The sequence below is a fragment of the Halyomorpha halys genome, unplaced genomic scaffold (assembly GCF_000696795.3).
Source record: "Halyomorpha halys isolate HHAL.00 unplaced genomic scaffold, Hhal_1.1 Scaffold2195.1, whole genome shotgun sequence".
NCBI lineage: Eukaryota > Metazoa > Arthropoda > Insecta > Hemiptera > Pentatomidae > Halyomorpha > Halyomorpha halys.
In genome coordinates, this window is record NW_027112476.1 from 131292 (window position 1) to 152712 (window position 21421).

At 32.0% G+C, this 21421-nt stretch overlaps 1 protein-coding gene across 1 annotated transcript; it reads right to left on the minus strand.

The window, feature by feature from the left end:
• Window positions 1-19384: 19384 nt before the first annotated feature.
• Window positions 19385-20683, minus strand: LOC106691262 (uncharacterized). Its single transcript, XM_014436974.1, has 3 exons — window positions 20573-20683; window positions 19734-19849; window positions 19385-19655 (listed from the first exon to the last, which is right to left on the minus strand). Exons 1-3 carry the CDS (start codon window positions 20637-20639, stop codon window positions 19491-19493), a joined length of 348 nt encoding a protein of 115 aa, XP_014292460.1. The 5' UTR covers window positions 20640-20683; the 3' UTR covers window positions 19385-19490.
• Between the last annotated feature and the right edge of the window lie 738 nt (window positions 20684-21421).

Consider the following 21421-nt stretch of genomic DNA (forward strand, 5'->3'; position numbering starts at 1 on the left):
TTAATTTTAAATAATTAATAAGAAAAAAACTTTAAAAAAATTAATAAAAGATTGTCACTGTTGTCTTTCCTTAATATACAGCCTATACTTCTGATTCGACATGTTAATGTGTTTAACAGTTTTAGTGTTACCAGTATTTCACATCACATGTACCAAAACCATAATTTTAGGTGTTAATAAATGTTGGTAATAGCTGTTAATGTGTCACTACATTGTAGAATAATTTTTGGAAGAAAAAAATATTGGAATTTGGAATAAAAAAAAATAATGTCGAAGAATTTATATTATTGTCGATTGATAATAAGATGGATTGAGAAATAACTGTTTGTTATGGTTAAGTTTATGTAAAGAGAAATGGTAGGAGATATTTTCAAATTTGTGCCTGTGATTCGGAAAGAACTTTGTTGAAGCGATAAGTTTGTAAATTGATTTATATGAAGAATGAAAATTGTCTACTTTTGAAAATAAATTGACGTTGGTAATAAATGTTATAAAGTTGTCTCATTTTGTTCTCTTAGTTTCATACTTTATCCTCTATTTTTAGTAGGTCATGCAAATTACACTCATGACCCCAATAGATCTTTCAGTTTGAATGGATTATTTTATTTGTGAAATGATAAGAACAGTAATTAAGTACGATTACACTGTCTTAAACTTTGGCCAAAATGTGACAGACAATCTTGTTTCGGCGGAAATATCGGCGGAGATTACATAATTATATGCATATACTAGGATTCACAGATGCAAGTACACAACCCTATCATCTAAGAGAGTAGCCAGTCCTCAAATATCAAGCCAAATCAATAAAAACATTGTGATCTATTCTAGACATACTGCTTTAATAATTACCAATTTGACTAAGTAAAAAGTTTTTATTTTATTTAGAAATAAACATACAGGTTTATAAAGACAGTGCTGTAAATTATAGGACTACTTCTCTTCGTTCTATGTATTGTTGTCATGAAATAACCCTGGTATAGAATACAATCTATTGAAGAGATATGTTATACATAACATTCTTAAAGATTTTACGTCAAACTTAGCTTGTCTCTTGTTTGCTCTTACAAAAAAATATATTTTGAGAGTAATACTAGTTTAATTCTGCTTATGCTCTATTTATATATTTTCTCATTTTAACGTTTTCGTTAAATTGTAGCTCCAGGTAATTGGATCCTGTTTATCAAGTAATAAAATATATCTTTAATGTTGGTCGAATATATCTTCAGAAGTATTGTCTTGTTATCATTAATCAAAAATAATTGGTAATATTTGAGGCTACAGATTTATATATGGTGATATTATCTTGAATTGACCTTAAAGATTCGTTGGCTGGATAATGAAACTTATCAGTAATGATTGTAAATTTACAGATGTATAGAGGTCTTCCATGGAAGAAAAAAAGGAATAGAAAAAACAGAGAAAATCAGACAATGGGTCCTTAAGAACTATGGCTTTAGACAGAGCTGACACCCCCGGATGTGCACTAGCCATAAAATCATAAATCACAATCATCACTTCCCCTTTTGTCGTGGTCTTTCCAATCCCTTTATGGTGCTCGGCCGAGAGTATCCCATTTGTCAGGCGGCCGATGGCACGAAACACTTATCCAAGAGCAGTTGAATAAGTCACATTTACAGAATCGTGTTATAAAATAATTTATCTAATATGTTTCCACGGCCTTGGTATTGGTTGAAAGGCTTGCATCCTATTTTCGTTTAGTAATGCATAAATCGAAGCTTAAGTTTTTCCTGTGATGAATGATTCCTTAAGACACATCCCAATAAAATTATGATGAATGAAGTTTATTTTGAATTGCTGATGGCTTGTTCGTAATCAAATCAAGCGTTCAGATTAAAAAGTGTATTTAAAGCCCGTATAAGTGTACACTTCGGGATTTACTACTTACTGCTTTTTGTTTGCAAAATAAAGATGCACCTTATCATTTATCCAATTTATCTAAGTCTGGCCAGTATTACGGTTCTAAAACTGCTTTCTTTGGGATCGCTTGGTCATTTATGTTCTCTATTTGAATAAGCTTACCTTTGAATACACTCTGCTAAAATAAGTCTCAAAAATATCTGGATACCACATGAACATACATGAAATAAACTATATCTTCGGTTCTACGAAACGGAAAAGACAAAAGATAAAAAAAAAAATATATAAAAATACAGGCATACAATAGACAGAAACAGAGAATAAGACTAATATCAAGAATAAAGAAACATAATGAACAAGATAGTATACTTGTCATCAGATGGGAAGCGGCCAAGGACATGAGCTGAGTTAAGAGAGGGGGTGGTAGGGTGGTTGACGGTTAAGATACGTTGCGTTGGAAAATAATGTTGAATTAAAGAATATAGAAAAATTAAAGGAATATTTAAAAAATAAACTTAAAATGATAATATACATAATAGGGGATATTGAAAAAAAACTTATATAATACAAAAAAGAAGAAATAAATTTTAAGCATTTTTCCTCTAATATTTCCCCATATTGTGTATATTATCGTTTTAATTTATTTTTGAAATATTTCATTTATTTTTCAATAATCTCTACATGAAATAATAAACTCGCTACATGAAAATTTCGTACATTATCCGCCAGTAAGTTTTTCTTCAAAAAAAGAGGGAAGGACAGGAAGCTTTGGCACCTTACAACAACCAAAATGGATAAATGATTTTTTATTATATTTTTTTGGTCGATTATTAAACTACATTTATATACAAAGAAAGTTGAAAGTAGTTTACACCTAGTATATATAAAAAATAAAAATAAAATAATTTCCTCTTCATGTCATACGCAGGGTAAAACGAGGTACTAAACTTAATTCAATTTTAAATGTAGTATTTATTTTATAATTGGCTATTCATAATTATAATAATAGACAATTACCTCTTCCGCATAGTTCACAAATGCGAATTGCCTCTCTTCATTTGTTATAACGCTACCAGAGTCATGAGTCAGAGCCGCACCAATGCTTCAAATGCACCTAACCTAATATTATGCTTTTTTTTCGTAAGGAAGTGGGTTTTAAAACTAGTTTTTTATTTGAATGATTTCTTGAAAATCAGTAGAGATTCCCCTAGCATGCCTCCAAGTACTCTTTCACGTTATGTGAGAGCTATATAAAAACTTAAACTAGTTAATATTGAGTCCTTGTATACTATTTTGTTATAGTTTATATTATTATAATAATATATATTATTCAGTAGTAGATCAATTATTTAAACAATTTTTACTTAAAACATATAAGTAGCAGTATGCCACAATTCAGTTTAAATATCGTACATAAATTGTAAATTTCACATATTTATGCGTTAAAGATCAGAATAATTGTTGGTCACCTATAGAAGTTGAAATGGTTTCCCGCAGAAGTCCTCTAAATATGATATATTCACATTCACTGTTTTACCTCGCTTATTCGTTTTGCCTCGACTTTTTCTATGTGCTGAATAATATAATAAGACCTTTGATTCTTTTTGTAATTTATTTTGGGTTTCATTAACAATTTGTAAAAAAAAAAAAAATAAAATAAAAGAAAAATGTTCCAACCCAGAGGGACAATTTATATGTTACTTCATTGTTGACCAACATCGGATTATATTTCTTGAGTCCTTTAATAAAGCGAGGAAGAGGAGAGCCTTGATGAATGGCTTTCGCTGATTGGTTTGCTAAGCTGAAGAAAGAGCTCACAGGATCCATATAATGAACTATTGTATCCCCCAACTTCGGGAAGACAAGAGTGTTCTGGGAGGGAAAGTACATTAGTCTGAAAGCTGTGGATAAAGGGAAAACTGTGGAGGTTCACTCGTACAGGTTTCCGGAGTTAATGGCTGGTCTTGTTTGCTGAAGGAAAGGTTGAATATATTAAACTTGCTTGAGACAACCGCCCCCGTGAGTGTGCCTCGTAGAAACAACATAAATCTACGCTGATTAATTGCTGTCTTAATCTGTTTCAGGAACTCTCTCTCTCCCGCAAGACTTGATTTCAATTTCCTCTACAAGATATATTTTGGAATCAGTCATACAATAATTGTATATATATGTTTTTTATCCGACCTCTTCTTTTATGATATCCCACAGCACATACGCAATATAATAAAAGATTCCATGGTTATTCGGTATTATAGAATATTTATATTATTAATAATAATATATACATATATATATTCACTATGGGGTGCTGTTTGCGGATCTTTAACCTTTGTTTTATATTGCAATCATTCTAAAATAAAGACTTGAGAAGCGCGATTGATTCTATAAGAAACAGTGAACTATATAAATGGAATTCATTGATGATTTCATCAGAAAACGATTTACAAAATGTCACTCCCAGCTACCAGTAGATAAAGGTGGAGTACCTAACAATGTTTCAAATCCAACTGCATCCCGAAGATTGAAGATGAGGCTGATGCAAGAAATCCTGCTGTAAGCTCTATATAAATTTCTTTTTAGTAATATTTTTCTTCTTCTTTTCTCAAATTATTTTTTCAGCATAAGTCAATTATTTATTTTATTAATTTTATAAATATAATATGTTTTATTTGTGAATTTCTCTTTCATTCTTCAATTACATAACAATTATCATTTTGTTTTTATATCATTGATCTTTATCATTTATGTTTGTTCAATCGTTAAAGTATCATACACAACTAGGTGTTTTTTGCAACAAAAAAAAAATGTTAAGGTTACTATTAAACCCGGCGGCACATGCACTATGTCTCTCTTGCACATTGCACATTCTCGAAACCACTAACGCGCGGACAAACTAATGCTGTAGCTTCTACTTCTTAGTACCTTCAACAAAGAATCTGAGAACCTATCCTCCAACTTGAATCACATTTCCTTTCCCAGATTCTCTCCTAGAGCAGTTTTAGACAAGCAGTCAACAGGATTTTATCTCATATATACTGTGCGTGTAGTGCTGTTAGTATTTTTGACACCCGAAATGGCAAACCAATCTGTTTTCAATTTAAATAACCCGGAAGATTTGAAGAATATGTGTAATATTGTTTGTAGTGACTATGATAATACTGATGATATTTAATTTGAGGATGATTTTGACGTAGACAGTGTTGATAATATTGAAATAAACGTCAATGATGAGGATGATATTCAAATTTCTAAAAATAAAATATAAACATAATGACATCAAGTAAATAATTGGGGAGAATTGTTTACTTTATGTCATTCTGTTTACATTTTATTTTTTGTAATCAATGGTCGTGTTATCTTGTTCTTTGTTCTTAGCCCTGATGAAGGCTAAAAATTCTGGCCGAAACGTTGGCACGATTAAATAAGTTATTGCAACTTATTTGTGTTATATTTTGACCGCACCCCCCAACAATCTTCTCCTCATCCACAAGTTGATCCGCGGTCAATTATCTCTCATCAATAATAATAATTATAATTATGAGAGATAGTTGACCGTGGATGATAAATGAGGAGAAGATGGTTGGGGGTGCGGTCAATGAAAAACACAAATAAGTTAATCGTACTTATTTGTGTTTTTCATTGACCGCTCCCCCAACCATCTTCTCCTCAATATTAATTATCTTCAATAAGAATAACATAAAACATTTTAGCTACATTTTTTGAAAAGCATTTAAGCTGTATTGTTTTAAAACTTAATTATAATACTCTGTTATTATAATTGTAAAGGATAAATAGATATAAAACCACATTTTAATTGTTAGTATCTAAGAGGCATATGCGTGTGCTTGTGTAACTCTAGATAGTGCGAGTGCCGTCGGGTTAAGGCTCACCAGATCGATTTGGTATTAAGAAATAAAAAACATACAAAAATTGTTTTAATGAAATAAGGCACTCTCTAACTAAACAGATAATGAAAACTCAATTTCATGTTTTTATTTGTAGTGTAGAAACAAAAAAAAAAAAGTTTATTTCCCTAGTTTGGGGCCAGTAGCAAGTGGTTGTAGATAATTTCGGAGGCTGAAGCCCTTCAAGGGATGTAGAGCCATTGTATACGTAATAATAAAATAAATAAATAATTGTGATGAAAACAGTGAGGAACTTGCATTCTTGGCAGACTTCATACAGTGCATCCAATTTGTGCTAAAGGCATCAAACACCAACTCGATTGATCAAACCTCATTTTCAAATATTCCCATATACAGAATGATAGTTGTATGCAAATAATTCTATTTTAGCCGAAATGAAATGCAATAGTAGCCTAATCAATTTCGTGGAATGGGCAATTTTTCATTCATAACCTCATCTTTTAAATAATCAACAGAAATCCCCATTAATGGGGATTTATTCCTGATTACACCACACTCAGTCCATTCACACTTTTTTACCATGTTGGTGCACACCATTCGGACATTATTATGTCCAATGCACCGCAAGGGTCACAGAATTATCCTTTAAAACCAATTTCTGTAAAAGCACTGAAAAGCTCTTTATTGGTGAATGCCTATATATTAAATTAATAATATTTTATTGTTTTACTCGTTAATTTATGGTGTCACCAATTATTGAATTGGAAAAAATAGAAGAACATTCATGAAAATGAGAATGTTAGTTTCTCAGTTTTATGTGTTCATAAACATTGATATCGTTTAAACAAATGATAGAAATATAGTATTTTTTTTATATTGAATTACCTGTTTATTATGTTATAACAGGAGTTCTGGACAGCTCAATAATTAAAACACTATGCACTAATCTCCCGGGCCCCTGTTTGAATCCAGCTGTTGTAGACTGTTATTTAACCAGTTAATCAGCTATGCGTTAACCTTCTTGGTTCGGGAGCTCTCCTTGGGCACACCTAGCCTCTATAGAGAGATTACCCTTAATTGTGAAAAAAACCTGACAGTTTATACCGTTGGTGTGCATTTCTTTACAAATAAAATTATTTTATAAATATAAAGTTTGCTTAATTTAGTATGCAGCTGGCACCAAACATCATAGCATGGTGAAGAAGGTTTTTGCACCGTAGTCCCGAATAATATGCACCCTCAAGTCAAACATGCAAATTATTAAATCGGTTCAAAGGAGGACAAGATGCTGACGTGAATAGATGAAATTAGAGGCGAAGCATGGTACTCGTTAGATACAGAATTTCAGCCGCGGACCCTCAAAGCGGATTGGCCGATGAGGACCCATTCAAGGGCATGGCTCGGGGGATTAACTTTTTGTTGGCACCCTCAATCGCTACAAATTGCGGCCATTGAGTCGCTGATACCAGGGGTCCTCCTTCACAAACACCATTATTTCTTCGCCGCGTTTCTCAGGCCTTTCGATACGTTCCCTTAGAGCTAGAAGCACATATTTATGTCTTCCGGTAAGTATTATCGTCTGATACTGAATTGAAATTTTGGTAACTTTGCCCTACAAATGAAATGTATATATATACTTGGGCAAAGTTAGCAAAATTTCAATTCCGTATAGACGACAATATTGACTTCAAGCTCTAAGGAAACAGTCTAAGGGCCTGAGATACGCGGCGAAGAAATAGTAGTATATACAATAAAAATTCTTAAACAATTTTCAGTCAAAATTTTGAAAAATAATATTTTATGATCATAATATACACTGTTTATTAAATTACTAAATAGTTTTTCCTTAACCCCTTGTCTAAATCGGTCTCTCCTGATTTAAATATAGATCGCTTCGGAAATATATTCAACAAAATGAAACTCTAATGTTTTTTTCTTTTCCTGAATTAGCTTAGATTTTGTTATAAAATATTCTACTAATCGAATATAAATACATATTATAGCTATGCAAAGGTAGTTCTCGATAAGCTACCTTGGAAATATGTTGAAAGAGTCTTACCTCATGTCGTCCTCAATATTTTAAACATCTTCGCAGGGCTGGAAGATATCTCTGAGTTCTTGTATGTATTGTATATAACTAAATAGTTCTGTTTTTAAATCAAACGATTTTTTTTATTAATAAGAGTCTGGTTTTCGATCTTGGCTAAGTTTTTAAACAACATAATTAAGGTTTCTTGTTTCATTGCCTTTTAAGAATATTTTTGATCGAGTATACAATAAAATTTAATTTAATTTTGTTTAAATTTTCTCATATTGCAGTGCTATTATTTATGAATATATTTTCAAATAAGAACTTCCTGTGATAGGTAGTGACGAGACCATGTCAGGATTTCTTCCATTATTTTGGGTATCGCTAATGATCTTTCTTAGAACCGCTACTCATTATTTTTTATATGTCAGAAATATCTTTAATAATTAAACCAGCTGAATATTTTATGTATACTGATGATATTGTCATTTATATGTCTTCGCTCGTTGATAAATTCAATGAAAACTTCAATAAAGTTATTGATGATTTAAAGTTAATTTTAGCCAGTTCAATAACCTTATAACTCATTTTGGATCTACCAGAGGCCGTTGCAGTAATTTTTGGCGATGAGTTTCATTTAAATCCCCTCTTGAAAGAACTAAATCCCCCCAAATCAATTCTTCAATTGAATTTTCCTATACTTTACAGGGTGTTAGGTTTTCCTCCTCACTTGACTAGCAAGGTCATAAAGTTAGTACATCTCAGTCGATTTTTAAAAATATGGCCCATTTACATAGAAACAGAGACTGCTTGCATGTATCAAACATATCAATATGACATATCTTCATAAATTAGTGAAATTAATTCCTGACAAAATTTTAGATTTTTTTTTTTATTTCAAAAAGATGGTTTATCTTATATTGTTAATTAGATCAATAAAAATTAAGCACATAACAAGATACTAATATAGCTGGCACAGAATCTTCAAACTAGAGGATATTTTTCTATTTTCATCTCATCAAACAATTTTTTAGGTTAATGAATACATTACTTTATGTAAAATTAGATTTATTTGTTATTTTATAATATACTATTATTTTATTGTCATTGCTCAATGAGACGCACAATTATGTCAAACTAGAGAGTATTCTATTTCGGTTAACAGGCTCAGGAATGTTCGTCCATTTTTAATTCACATTATTGATAGATAAATGCCTCTGGAAAATTCTTCCGATTGATTTCCATTATTATTGTTTCTAAATGTATACAGTTTTCTTGATTAATTGGAGGTACCTATATTTTTAAACATGTCAAGAATATCATTATTCTCTTTCATACTTACTGTTATCTTTTTTTTATCTATATAATGCAAACTTTAATGATACGAATCGCTTTCTATCTAGTCTTCTAAGTTTGTCCTTTATTCTAGCATAACGGATCTTGCATAAAAAGCCATCATTGGGAATGTTCATTGAGAAATTGGGAATGACTAATATTGAAATGCAATCAGGAAAGGATTAAAGAACTGGTGTTTTCTCGAATCAGAGCTGTTCCTACAAAAACTTGGGAAAATTGATATCTTTTTCTGTTCTAATTTTGATTCTTATTCAGCTAGATGAGCTATATAACCACCTTTTGATATTTATAGAATAAATTTGACCTAAAATCAGCTCTTAAAAAATAACATCTAATTTTCGTTAAAAATTAATTTCATCATTCGCACGAAGTGGATTTCGAAATGAATTTCATCAAAATAATTTGAGTTACACCTCATATGTGAACTATAATATGCTCTTAATTGTTTTAATGATTTTTTAACTCGATTTACCACCCATTCTGTACGACAGAACGGATGTTTATGGTGGCTATTTTATTTTCATGTCATGGAAAATCAGCTATCGCATTCTCGGATTCAGCAGTTCTGTAAAAGAAATATAAATCAGACGATAAGCTGAACTAACGGCTGTGGCGAAAGTTCTACGATCCTCGAGTTCCCTAAGAGAGTGCAAACATGGTCCAAGATAAAGGCCACATTACAAACTGGCTGACCCTAGCCGGACATTAATAGCTACTCCCTGTAATATTTCTTCTTCTATTGCTATGGCAGTTCCACTACCACGCATATAATCTTAAAGAGAGGAGGTTGAGGGATGGGTCTGCTTGGTCGGACCCATTGCCGAAACGATGCTGGGAATTGACACTCGGCCAAGCAGTTTAGACTTTTACTGGCCATCGTACTTAGTGAAGTAATCAATATCTCCCATTTAATAAATAAGTTGTTTGGGTAACTTAATATTATTATTGTTATCAATTTATGATATAATTTGTTTGGCAATACTATATACTATTATTTGATACAGTCCCGTAATACCAACATTTTTTTTTTATTGTTATTTCAAGGCATCGACCACTTCGGAGTCATTACCGCCTAAATTTCTGAACTTTTTCTTAGACTTTATTTCCTTAATATCGGAAATACTTAATAGCCCTTATTGTCTTAATTTCCTAATTTAATCTTCCATCCTTAAAATAGCCCTTGATGGACTTTGAAATGTGATAAAAAATTATTTATTTATTTTTTTCATAGCTCTTCTCTTCTTTTGATAATTACATTTGCCTGGAAAAGCATCTTTTTACATATTTGAATTTTAAATAGGACAGTAAATCATTTTATAATTTCTTTAATTATTGATATTTTCGAATGAGTAACTAGTTGATGGATGCCACCTTTTTTTCTCTAGTCTAAATTCAACCAAAAACTAAAAATTAATTATTTCTTAACTTTTTCCATCTTTCAGATACTCCTAAAGTTGTAAACGCATTCAAAACGTTTTTCACACACACACACACACACACACACACACACACACACACACACACACAACCTGTGGAACTTCTTGTTGGAGAAAGAAGCAGGCACTATGGACGACGCTTGCACTTATCAAGAGAAGAAGAGCGAAAAATAACGATCGACCAGTGGCAGCAGCGTTGGGAGGCTGCAGATTCCGGGAGGTGGACTCACAGGTTAATACCCGATGTGGCCAAGTGGTATGGTCGCCAGCTTGGTGAGGTGGATTTCTACATAACCCAATTGATGACCGGACATGGATGCTTCAGAGCCTACCAGTACCGCTTCAAACTGGATAACACCGCAGAATGCCCTGGATGCCAGACTGTCGAGGAAACCGCAGAGCACGTGTTCTTCACTTGCACTCGCTTTGAGGTAGAAAGAAGTGAATTGGAGAGAGAGTGTGGAGGACGCATCACTCCAGAAAACTTGGTGAGCTATATGCTCCTCTCAGACCAGCATTGGAATGCAGTGAAGAGATTCACCACAGTCGTTCTCAAGAGGCTGAGAGAGGAAGAGAGGGCAAGAAGACGTAACTAGCATGAAAACGTGAAAACCATGCGAAGAATGCGAGGCGGCACTCAGCCATTTCCCTCCATGAAGTAATGCCTAGCGGCGGTCCCGTGGAGAGGAATGAACAGGTGTAGGGCGGTGGTTTTAGTGGGTAAAAATCCCACACACGGATAGGTACGGGCCTATCCGTGTCTTTTGAAGATTTCCACCGACCCTCGTAAAAAAAAAAAAAAAACACACACACACACACACACACACACACACACACACACACACACGTTCATAATTAAATAAAGATATGATCAAAGACAATATATAGTAATATTATATTATAGGATTTTTCAGGATGCTTCGAAAAAATATGAACTTATATAATATATTTAAATTTGTTTTTGACCTAATTTAGTTTGTTAAAATCTATATATTTGCATATTGTACATAAAATATATATATTCTCTTTTTAATGGAGAAAAATAAATTTAATAAACTATAAATAAAACAAAAAAAAATAAAAAAAAATCTATTATATTATCTCTTCTCTTGGGTACACACATATAAATTTTACCATCACAAATCATACGTACACACATACAAATACAGAAAAAAAAAAGTAACCTAGTGTTTTTGAGCTTGAGTACATAGGATTTCATTCACAGTTCTTGGAGTTACATCTTGTGCTTTTAAGCAAATTTCCCATTTTGTTCGTTGACATGTGTATACCCGAAAAAGATTATTTTATTTTTTTAGGGTTGCCATGAATCGATTTCATTTCTTCGTGGCTCTTTTTCTGTGATACTAAATCTGTACACATATATAGATAAATTTATAAATATCCATTTAAAAATAAATAGTAGACCATTCCCCAACCTTCCTTCAATTTTGTCCAGAATCGGTCGGAAAATAGATTAGTGCAACGAAAGTAGTGAACGGAATTGGATAAAATTAATATGGGATTATGTAGGTAGCTTCTCTGGATATTATTTACTTTTTGAAATATATATTTAATGTAACTTGGTTTATTCATTTGGTAATAAAAGATAGAATTACACGTTTAATTAATGGATTAAGAAAGTGGCTACTTAAATCGTTAGACGCATTAATTACAAACATTATAATGATGGTCGAATTTCCGAAAATATGGACTGTTTAAATTTTCATCCCTGTGAGTGGAAATAACTCGCTTTCTTTTTTCCTGCCGGGAACAAACTCATTTCCTGGCGGTCAGCGCCCCCCTCATGTATTTTTCATAAATGTAACAGCCTCCCCCCTGCTGCCCTACAGACCCTGGCTCTGCTTTAATCATACCCCGATCCCAGCCCTGTTTAGAGGAGATTTTCTCCTTAGAGCTCCGTCGTCTTGGGAATAATATCACTATCTCCGAGATATCTTAGTTATAATCTCAAATGTTTATGTTTTTTATTAATAAATATGCATGAATGGAATTATTTGATGTAGGCAATTACCAAAAAAAAAAAACAAGAACTCTCTAGATTTAAATTTTTTTTTATTCCTATTATACATAAAGGAAAAAAAATCTTGCCAAGGAAAGAGGTCAGTATATCATGCCCACTATTTTTATTTATTTGTTATAGCTCCTTATGTTATGTTAATTATTTGTCGGTTGAGAATAAAATCCACTGAACGAACTGTTTCAAGTTCCACTAACTTCCACCCAGGAAGTTGTTAAAATTGATTAATTAGACCCATTTTACAACAATCTCCAACATTTCTCCAACTTAGCCCGAAATCAGTCGAAAAGCTTTCAAAATATATGTATGTCAAGGAAACTATATTTGCGCATGAGTAAACAAAAGCTCCTAGTATAATTTGATTAAATAAATATCTAATTCATCTGGGAAACAACCACCAACATTCATGAAAACTATCTACATCGAATCGAGTAATATGTTACGTACAGATCGATAGACAGACAGAGATATGGAACTAAATTTGTTCTTTGATGTCTAAAATGTAAAATGAGAGTGAAATTTTTGAGAAGATTGGTTTCATTAAATTCAACCGTAGCTTCTGTAGATAAAAAGCAAATTGAAACTTTGAAAGTAAAGCAGCCTTTATTATTACTTATATAATCTTAGGAAAAAAAGGAGAACGATGTTCAGCATATTTTGTACTTTATGATTTGGAAATTCTTTTGGGGTTGAACAAATATAAAAAAATAATGAGGTACAATTATAATTATATTTCACCGAACCAAGTAGTATCAAAGTATATTCCGAAAACACAGCTAGAATGGTAAGAAAATACAAGGTTTATAATTTCTTTTATGATTCAATGTGCTTACTTTTCTTCAGTGTTCTGTACAAATGGTGAATCCAACAATTTTTAGAAGAGCATATTTTGTTATTTAGCTGATTATTAAACTTTGGATCCTATGATCCAGTTTTATGCTCCTATTTGGATGAAAAACACATAATATATTTATTGCAAGATCGTTGATTGATACTACACACAGAGTATATAAAAAGATGGTGATCCGGGTGCGCATAAAAAAACTCAAACACAAATAAAACTATTTATTATAGGCCAGCGTTTCACCGCACGTTGCCAGGGCTTCATCAGGGCTAAAAAAAGATAACAATTAACAACAACTAAAATAATGTAACAAAGTAAGAGAATATGTAACATAAAATAAAAGTAAACTAAGGTATGGCTAAATATGATTATGACAAAATATTTTACAAAAATTCGCAAAGTAAATTAAATAAAATAAAATTAAGATGTACAGTGAAAAGTATAAATAAAAAAAGATACTAATCATTATTTTCTGTCTTTTAGTGTATTTTCTACTTTTTTAAAAACAGTTTACCAACTTTAAGTGTGTTATAAAAAAATAAATAAATAAAAAATGTAGAATTCCACCATTTTACCAAACATCGGCAATGTATAAATTTTGTTAATTGTAAGTTGGTTGGTTTTCAAATAATTCTTATGCAACTGGGAATACCAGGTTTTAACATTGTTTTTGATAGGCTTTTGTTTCGCGTTTATGCGTTTATGTTTTACATTTATTCTATTAGATTTTGTCTGTAGAGAAAACTCGGTAAATGAAAATTTAATTTACAATAAAATAAATCATTGGTGAAACTGGAAACAATATATAAATACATTATACATTATACATCCAAATACATTATACATTTAGGAAAACTACCTATCCTCAACAATAAATTAAGTCATAAATAATACATTTACTAACTAATTGTCAACAATTATTGACTAATGGATTTAAATCAAACCCTACTATTGAGTTTATTTATACTCAGTATATGGTCTAGTACTAACCTTTCACAACGTATATCAGTATATTTTGTACCCAATATATTTCCTAAATATGTATAGCAAAAATAAATGAAAATAATATTTAAACAAATAATTTTTGCGTTTAAAAGTTTACTTACTTACTTTTGTGTCGTTACTTACTTGATTCTCTGTTTGTGCGTTTTTGTAGTTGTAAAGATAAATTTGTAAGATCTAAAAGTTCTTGCAGGTAAAAGTTCAAATCGAGAAATTCTAAATTTAATGATTAGGCACAGGGAACAAATTAGCTACCTTGTTATTTGTAAATTCAAATTAACTCTATAACACTGAGTAGCTATTTTTCATGAGCTTTAAGTTTTGGAACGGATTATAAACTCTCCAGAAGAAACTGAAGGTTTTATATTGCTGGATTATTTCCGTGGTAGGTTTTTCATAAGAATTTTAATTATTCAATTTGTTCATTAGACCACATATGGTTACTTTCGATTATTCAACACAACCCACAGCCACCGTTGCGTTGTGTGTGTTAAACTTTAGTAGAGTTAAAGATAGGTGAATTATTTATCAATGTAAGCATTCTTTGTGGAAGGACGCTATTTTGAACTAATTCTAAAAATTATGCCCAATGCCGTTCAGAAATACTGAGGACTGTTATCAGGTAGTTAAACTAATCAGCATCTACGGCATTCATGGCGGTTGAACATTTATTTTTTTATGACACAATATATTTTTTTTTTGACAAAATGACAATAAGGTTTCTTTGTTAATACTTGATTTGAACATTCAATTACACAATAAAAGAGTATTTATTGTCAGTAAGGAGCCCATTAGCAATCTCGAGTCAAGTCGTTGTAATCCGATCAGCATTTTCCGGGACCTAGCCTCCCAAATTCTGTATGATCTGCGGAAGAGGCACACCCTGCTGGAGCTGCTGAACAAAAGCTGTGATGTTGAACCCTGGAGGCAAGAGACCAGGAGGAAGTGGTGGTGCGCCGGGAGTCCCCGGCAGGAGGAGGGCCTGGGTGATCACCACCACGCAGCACAGTACGAGAAGCTTCCAGATCATCTTGCTATATTTGGCTATGGTTACAGGAATGGTTCTTTTATACTACTCCTTATCCTAGGCCTTGTCGATATATGTCACTGAATCCGTTTGCATGCATTATATGCGCCTTTCGCAACTCTGCATCACATTTGAATAATTATAAATAACTAAATGTTTCAGGGAAAGCCTAAAACGGTAATTCTCATACGGCGGCGAATGTCAGCTCCCTATTTCTACAAGAAACTCATCTACTAAATTAAAAATATTGTAAAAAAAATCTTAATTAAGCACTTGGCTAAAACCTTCTACAAAGTAAAACGAATAATATATTAATAAAATTTTAATTTGTGCATTTGCACCCATTATCTTGGCCAAATAGATGTCATGGCCATGCGGTCTTAAAAATTCACGACATAGGTAAATTAAGCTTTAAAATTCGCATAATATTGAATTGTTGTTCAAATATTAATTTTATGATCTTATTTCATTAGAATATTGTTATTTAATCACAATAAACTATTTATTTTTTTAAGAAACGTTAAGATACTGCAATATTAATTCAAAAGTTAGTAAGCTATTATTTTCCTTACCAACCTGCTTGTACGAAAGGAATAGAAGTGAATGCAGTGACCAAGGTTAAGTTATGAATTTCCGGGCTGGCACACATTTTTGAATCGTGGAAATCATTGGAATTCCTCTGTTTAATGTTTTTAGTTTAAGTTTTCCTTTGTCTATGACAGTTATTCTTTTCTGCTATGTTTATTTTCTTTATCCTTCTGTTTGTATGTATTTAGAGAAAGATTTCATAAATTTTTTATGTATTTTTGTTCTTATTTTATTCTATTATGAATGTAATCAGTTATCACTATTACTTATTTCCCAACAATGTTGTGGCAGATTGTAATATTTATCAATAAATAATAAATGTAGTAAAAAAAAAAATCTTTTCTACAAAATATTTTGAAATATCCTAACATGAAACATGCTTGAAATATCCTAACTAGTTAAATATTTTTTGTAAACATTTAATTATGACTCGAATAAAGTAAACAATTATTTTCAAAAAATGTGTAAAAATAAAGTTCAGATATATACGGATGTAATGATATTGCTCTGGGTAACAATGAGAATTGGAATGTACATGGCAAGTAGAGTATTATTTAATCATTCTAAAATAATTAATTCATTCTGTCTATACGCAAGAAATGTTTCCTGAGGCCATATTATGACCAACAGAAATGTATATTGTACCTTGGAAACCTTTCGGTTCATGTGGAACTTAAAAATTGTCTATTACTTGAGAATCTCCCAAAAATGAAACAAAGCAAGTCCTCTAGAATAGATTTGCTTTTAACCTTTCTTAAAACATAGAAGGATTGTAAAGCATAGAAATAAAATGCCAGGTAATTTATTACCTGTAAATGGCAGCTAATGTTATGACTATAAGCAACAATACTACCAAACCATGCATCAAAGCAAATGTGGACATATTGCTTGAACCAAAAGTGTTGATTTAGATTTCAAGTGAGGTTTAAACTTTATTTAAAGACTACTAAGCCAGGTTTTTGTAGCGGGCTTTGGAAATTATTTTCTGATCTTTTTGCAAGAAAATTCATCCTATTAAAGTCTTTCATACAGAAATTATGATTTTTATTGGTAATTTTAAAATAATTTTTCTTGGTAAATACGGAAGGATCGGGCGGATCCCTAAAATGTTAATAAACACTGAACCAACGGGTAAACGACCGAGGGGTAGACCGAAACGTAGATGGGAGGATTGCGTTAAAACAGATTTAGTGGAATTGGGTATGGATGGGCATCACTGGAAGGATATATGCGGAGAGCGTTTAGTGGTATCGGCATCGAACCTTCGGGTTCGTTAGGCCTTTCTTATTATTATTGAACACGAAGGCGCTTAAATGGGCCCTAATCTCCTGAATCTACTAATGGGTAGTGGTGGTCTTAAGTGTAAGAGAACCTTTGTACCCCTCAGACTTCCAAACCGAGATCTACACAACAGAATTTGATGGTCAAAAATTGATAAATTTAAAATCTGAAGTCAATCGCTACCACATTGAGCGGAGATAGTTTGAAATAGTATAGATGTGCAAAAATATTTTAAAGAGCATTCCATGCTGGTTCAAAATTATTATCGTGAAATTTTATCTGAAATATTACTTAAAACAAGTGCACGAGAAAAAGATCAAGTCAAATAGATCATCAGAAGTCAGAAATAACTTTGCGACCCTAAATGGTTCACTTATAGTTTAAGAAGTTGCTTTTAAATTTGAAAATATAAAATTATATGGATCAGATGTAGGGAGCGACGCATATCTGTAAATGTATAAAAATAAATTTTTATAAAAGGTAATTTATAGGGATTTTTAATTAATATTTAAATAATATGTATACAATTAATATTAAGTGGAACATTATTGATTGACCGTGTGTAAAGATGAAAGGAATATGGTCCGGGTGCGGTCAAAAAAACTCAAATAGTAGAATTATACTATTTTAAAATAGTATAATTCTACTATTTGAGTTTTTTTGACCGGGTGCGGTATTCCTTTAAAATTAATATTAAGGTTTAATGGAAGATTTCTACAAGGTATGATTTATCTCGAGAATTAGTGAATAATTAAGTGTTAAAATCTCTGCATGTCACATTGTTGTATAAAGGAATGGATGTGAAAAGCTAGGATTCAAAGTTAGGGCCGAATCGGATATTAGAAGGACGGTGTACTGAAGAATAGATAAGGGGAGATGAGAGAAAGGAAATTTCCACAGTCATTTTAGGTGAGGAGTATCGGGAGAGAGGGGTTCAAAAAGATTTTTAATTCTCAGACCGTCATGGACAAAGAGGCTAACACCATCATCAGTTAGGCCCGTCCGATCATGACATAAGATACTCAACATGACAGGACTTCCGTGGCCACCCTAAAGTCCCGACGTAGCTTCCAGCAACTTCATTTTATATCACTGAGTTAACAAAGACCCGATAGGGGTCGCGCCGGGAAGGCGCGTCCATTAAAAGCCTTTCGCACGAAGAGTTCCAGGGAGCCTAAGAGCAACGGAAAAACTGTGGCAGCGGTGTGATGATGGCGAGGGGTCATATTAAAGGCTTTTAGTTCGTCATTCCAAAATGTTTAATATGTTGTATAATGTGCCCTAGAAGCTCTGAAAACAAATATTTTATATAGTATTAGCAATTATTTATACTATCGTTTTATTATAAAATATAAAACGTATCCTGGATTTACTTTAGAGCAATCCCACTGCGGCATTTACGTCCATACCTGACTTCCTAAAATCGCGATTGAATCGGGAACTAGTTGACTAGTCTCCTTTGGCCGAGATGTTGGATCGATTAAGCAATATCATGGTCTTCAGCGTTTCGTCTACCAATACGTCAACTCGGCCTGGACGAGCGAAGTGGCAAGAAAACGTTACAGCGGTAGCGAGACAACTGTTCTAACAGACAAGCCATCATATGCTAATATGAGACCTACTACACTTAGTTTTAGTTATTACGTACACTATTCAACTTTGACATATTAACAAGAATTTATCCCTTCAAGAATTTGGGGTTGGTATCAAAAATACATTTGTTAGTAACTTATCTAACTGTATATCCTCAGTTCAACCTTGATTTTTTGCTCACACATTTTGAATAAGAACTTTACCAACAACAACATGTAATGAAGGACTCCTGATCGTAAAATACCTACAGAGTTCCTGAAGTTGTACCTACAAACATTTTTTTTATTTCCATGATATATTCTTTATAGAACTTAGGAATGATCTAACGCTTTATTTTTAAATGGAGGTAACTTTTTCTGGAATAAAAATAGTCTAGAGTAATGCAAATGATGGAAGAAATAAACGACAAAAAGATGTTTGGATTATTAAGATTAAGTAAATGTATGTATTTTTTCAAATAATGTCTTTTATTTCACCACGTTTTATACACAACCATAGTTGCTTCGATTGTAAAGTCAAAAAATATTGAAAAAATGCTGTTGTAAAAACGGATTACAGGATGGGATTCTGCGTCGTGACTCCAGCAGTATGGACGATCTGCCTGATTTCCGCCAAGTGGTTGACATGTCCTGGAACGACTAAGCACTGATTGGAACCAGCGTTATTGAGGCAGTCGAACACGGGGTTAAGACAACATGGCTGGCCACCAGGTGTGCACTGTAATAAGATAGAATCAAGGTTCAGCATGCCGTAATTAAATTATAGTTACTCTGTGTTGAAGCACTATTTTCTTACCGAGTTACCGTTGGCGATGCAATTCTGAGTGATAAGTTGGTTAGGGTTGATTCCTTCCATGTTCAGGAAACCCAGGATACCCTGTGGTGTACTGAGGTTGAAATTCATGTTCATTCCTGAAATTATCGAGAGTCTTAATGATTGAAAGTTATTTTTTTAAATTAGGTATACAGATTTATTATTTGTCGTGAATCTTCATCTTGTCAAAGTTCTTTGATAATGCTCAACATCATAGCAAGTACCTAGTATGGAATCCAGATTGATGTCACTCGTAGGTAATAATTAATTTTAGATTTATAAAAAAAAAAAACTCGAAATTTCACCTTATCAACGCGACTTTAACTGAAGGGCTTGGAAAACAAGATAACCCATGTCATATGAATTGGTGAATTATGCAGTTTTGAAATATTTTATAATTCTAAATTTTAATATTTTTTTTATACAAAAATACTCTCTTTAATTTTTTTAACATTATTGGTTTCACAGTGTTAACTCATTAGTTTTATATATTACATCCCAATCTAATTTCAATTATCCCTTCAGACATCGAAAAAACAGATGACTTAGAGACCTTCTAAATCAGTTCCGTACTTAAAAACAATGAGTTGTCCAGTCATGTAGTTTAGTCAAAATAATTATTATTACGTTATAAATTCGGTTGTAAATCATTCGCATAAAACAAATATTCACAGTTAAAATATTTCGCTCGGATTAATATTTGATTTTTAAATTTTTATTCCTTTCTTGTCAGTTTACCTTCTTATTTTGAAAAATATATTTTTGAACGTATAAAATGTAGGCAATAACATAACAATAAAATAATTATGAATTGTACAAACCTCCCATGCCGGTCATCTGAGCAGAGGCGACAGCCACCACAGCGAAGAAGACGATGTAACTGTTCATGATTGCTTTGGGATGAACGTTGTTCTAATAGTGGCGTGAAGTGCTAAAGTGTCTTAGTAGAATCTCATCTAAGCTTATATACTACTGTACAAAAAAAAAAAAAAACTAATTTAAGAAACTCGAATAATTACCGAATTTCAATGTCAAATGCAATACTTTTCACGTCAAACGAAAAATGATTTGAATAAGAAAACTATTTCCTTTAGATAATATGATTACTCAGAAAAATGATATGGCTTTTCTCTATCTTTGGGGTACAAATTGATTCCATATCATTTAACTTTATGTTCATCTATAATATTAATTAAGCATAGACACGATTTAACTTGACATTTTAATAAATTATTAGTAGAGTAATTGTTCGAAAAGTGTCTCTTTTTTTTGGAGTTAGATGCACAGGATTATTTTTAATTAGTTAGCACAGAATTTCTATCGTTTTTGGCATTATATTCGATTTTGGAATAACCAGATGAAAGATAAACGAGTTTCTGGTTATTCTTTATTCTTGCATTTATTTTTTTCTTTCTAACGTTTTGTTTTCTACTTTTATTTTATTGATACCTATTAAATATTGTGTCAGATGCTGAATTATCTAGAACCAAGTAGAAAAATTTCTTACACCACTTCCATGTAAAATGTTTTGATTTTAATATAATTAAAAACGTTATTGTGCTCCCAACACATCTAGTTGAGTATAATATCTGATTAATGTGGCCCCATATCGTTTTAAAATATTTAATAAAACTATAAAAAATATCATTTTATACTAAAGTTCTAGGAAA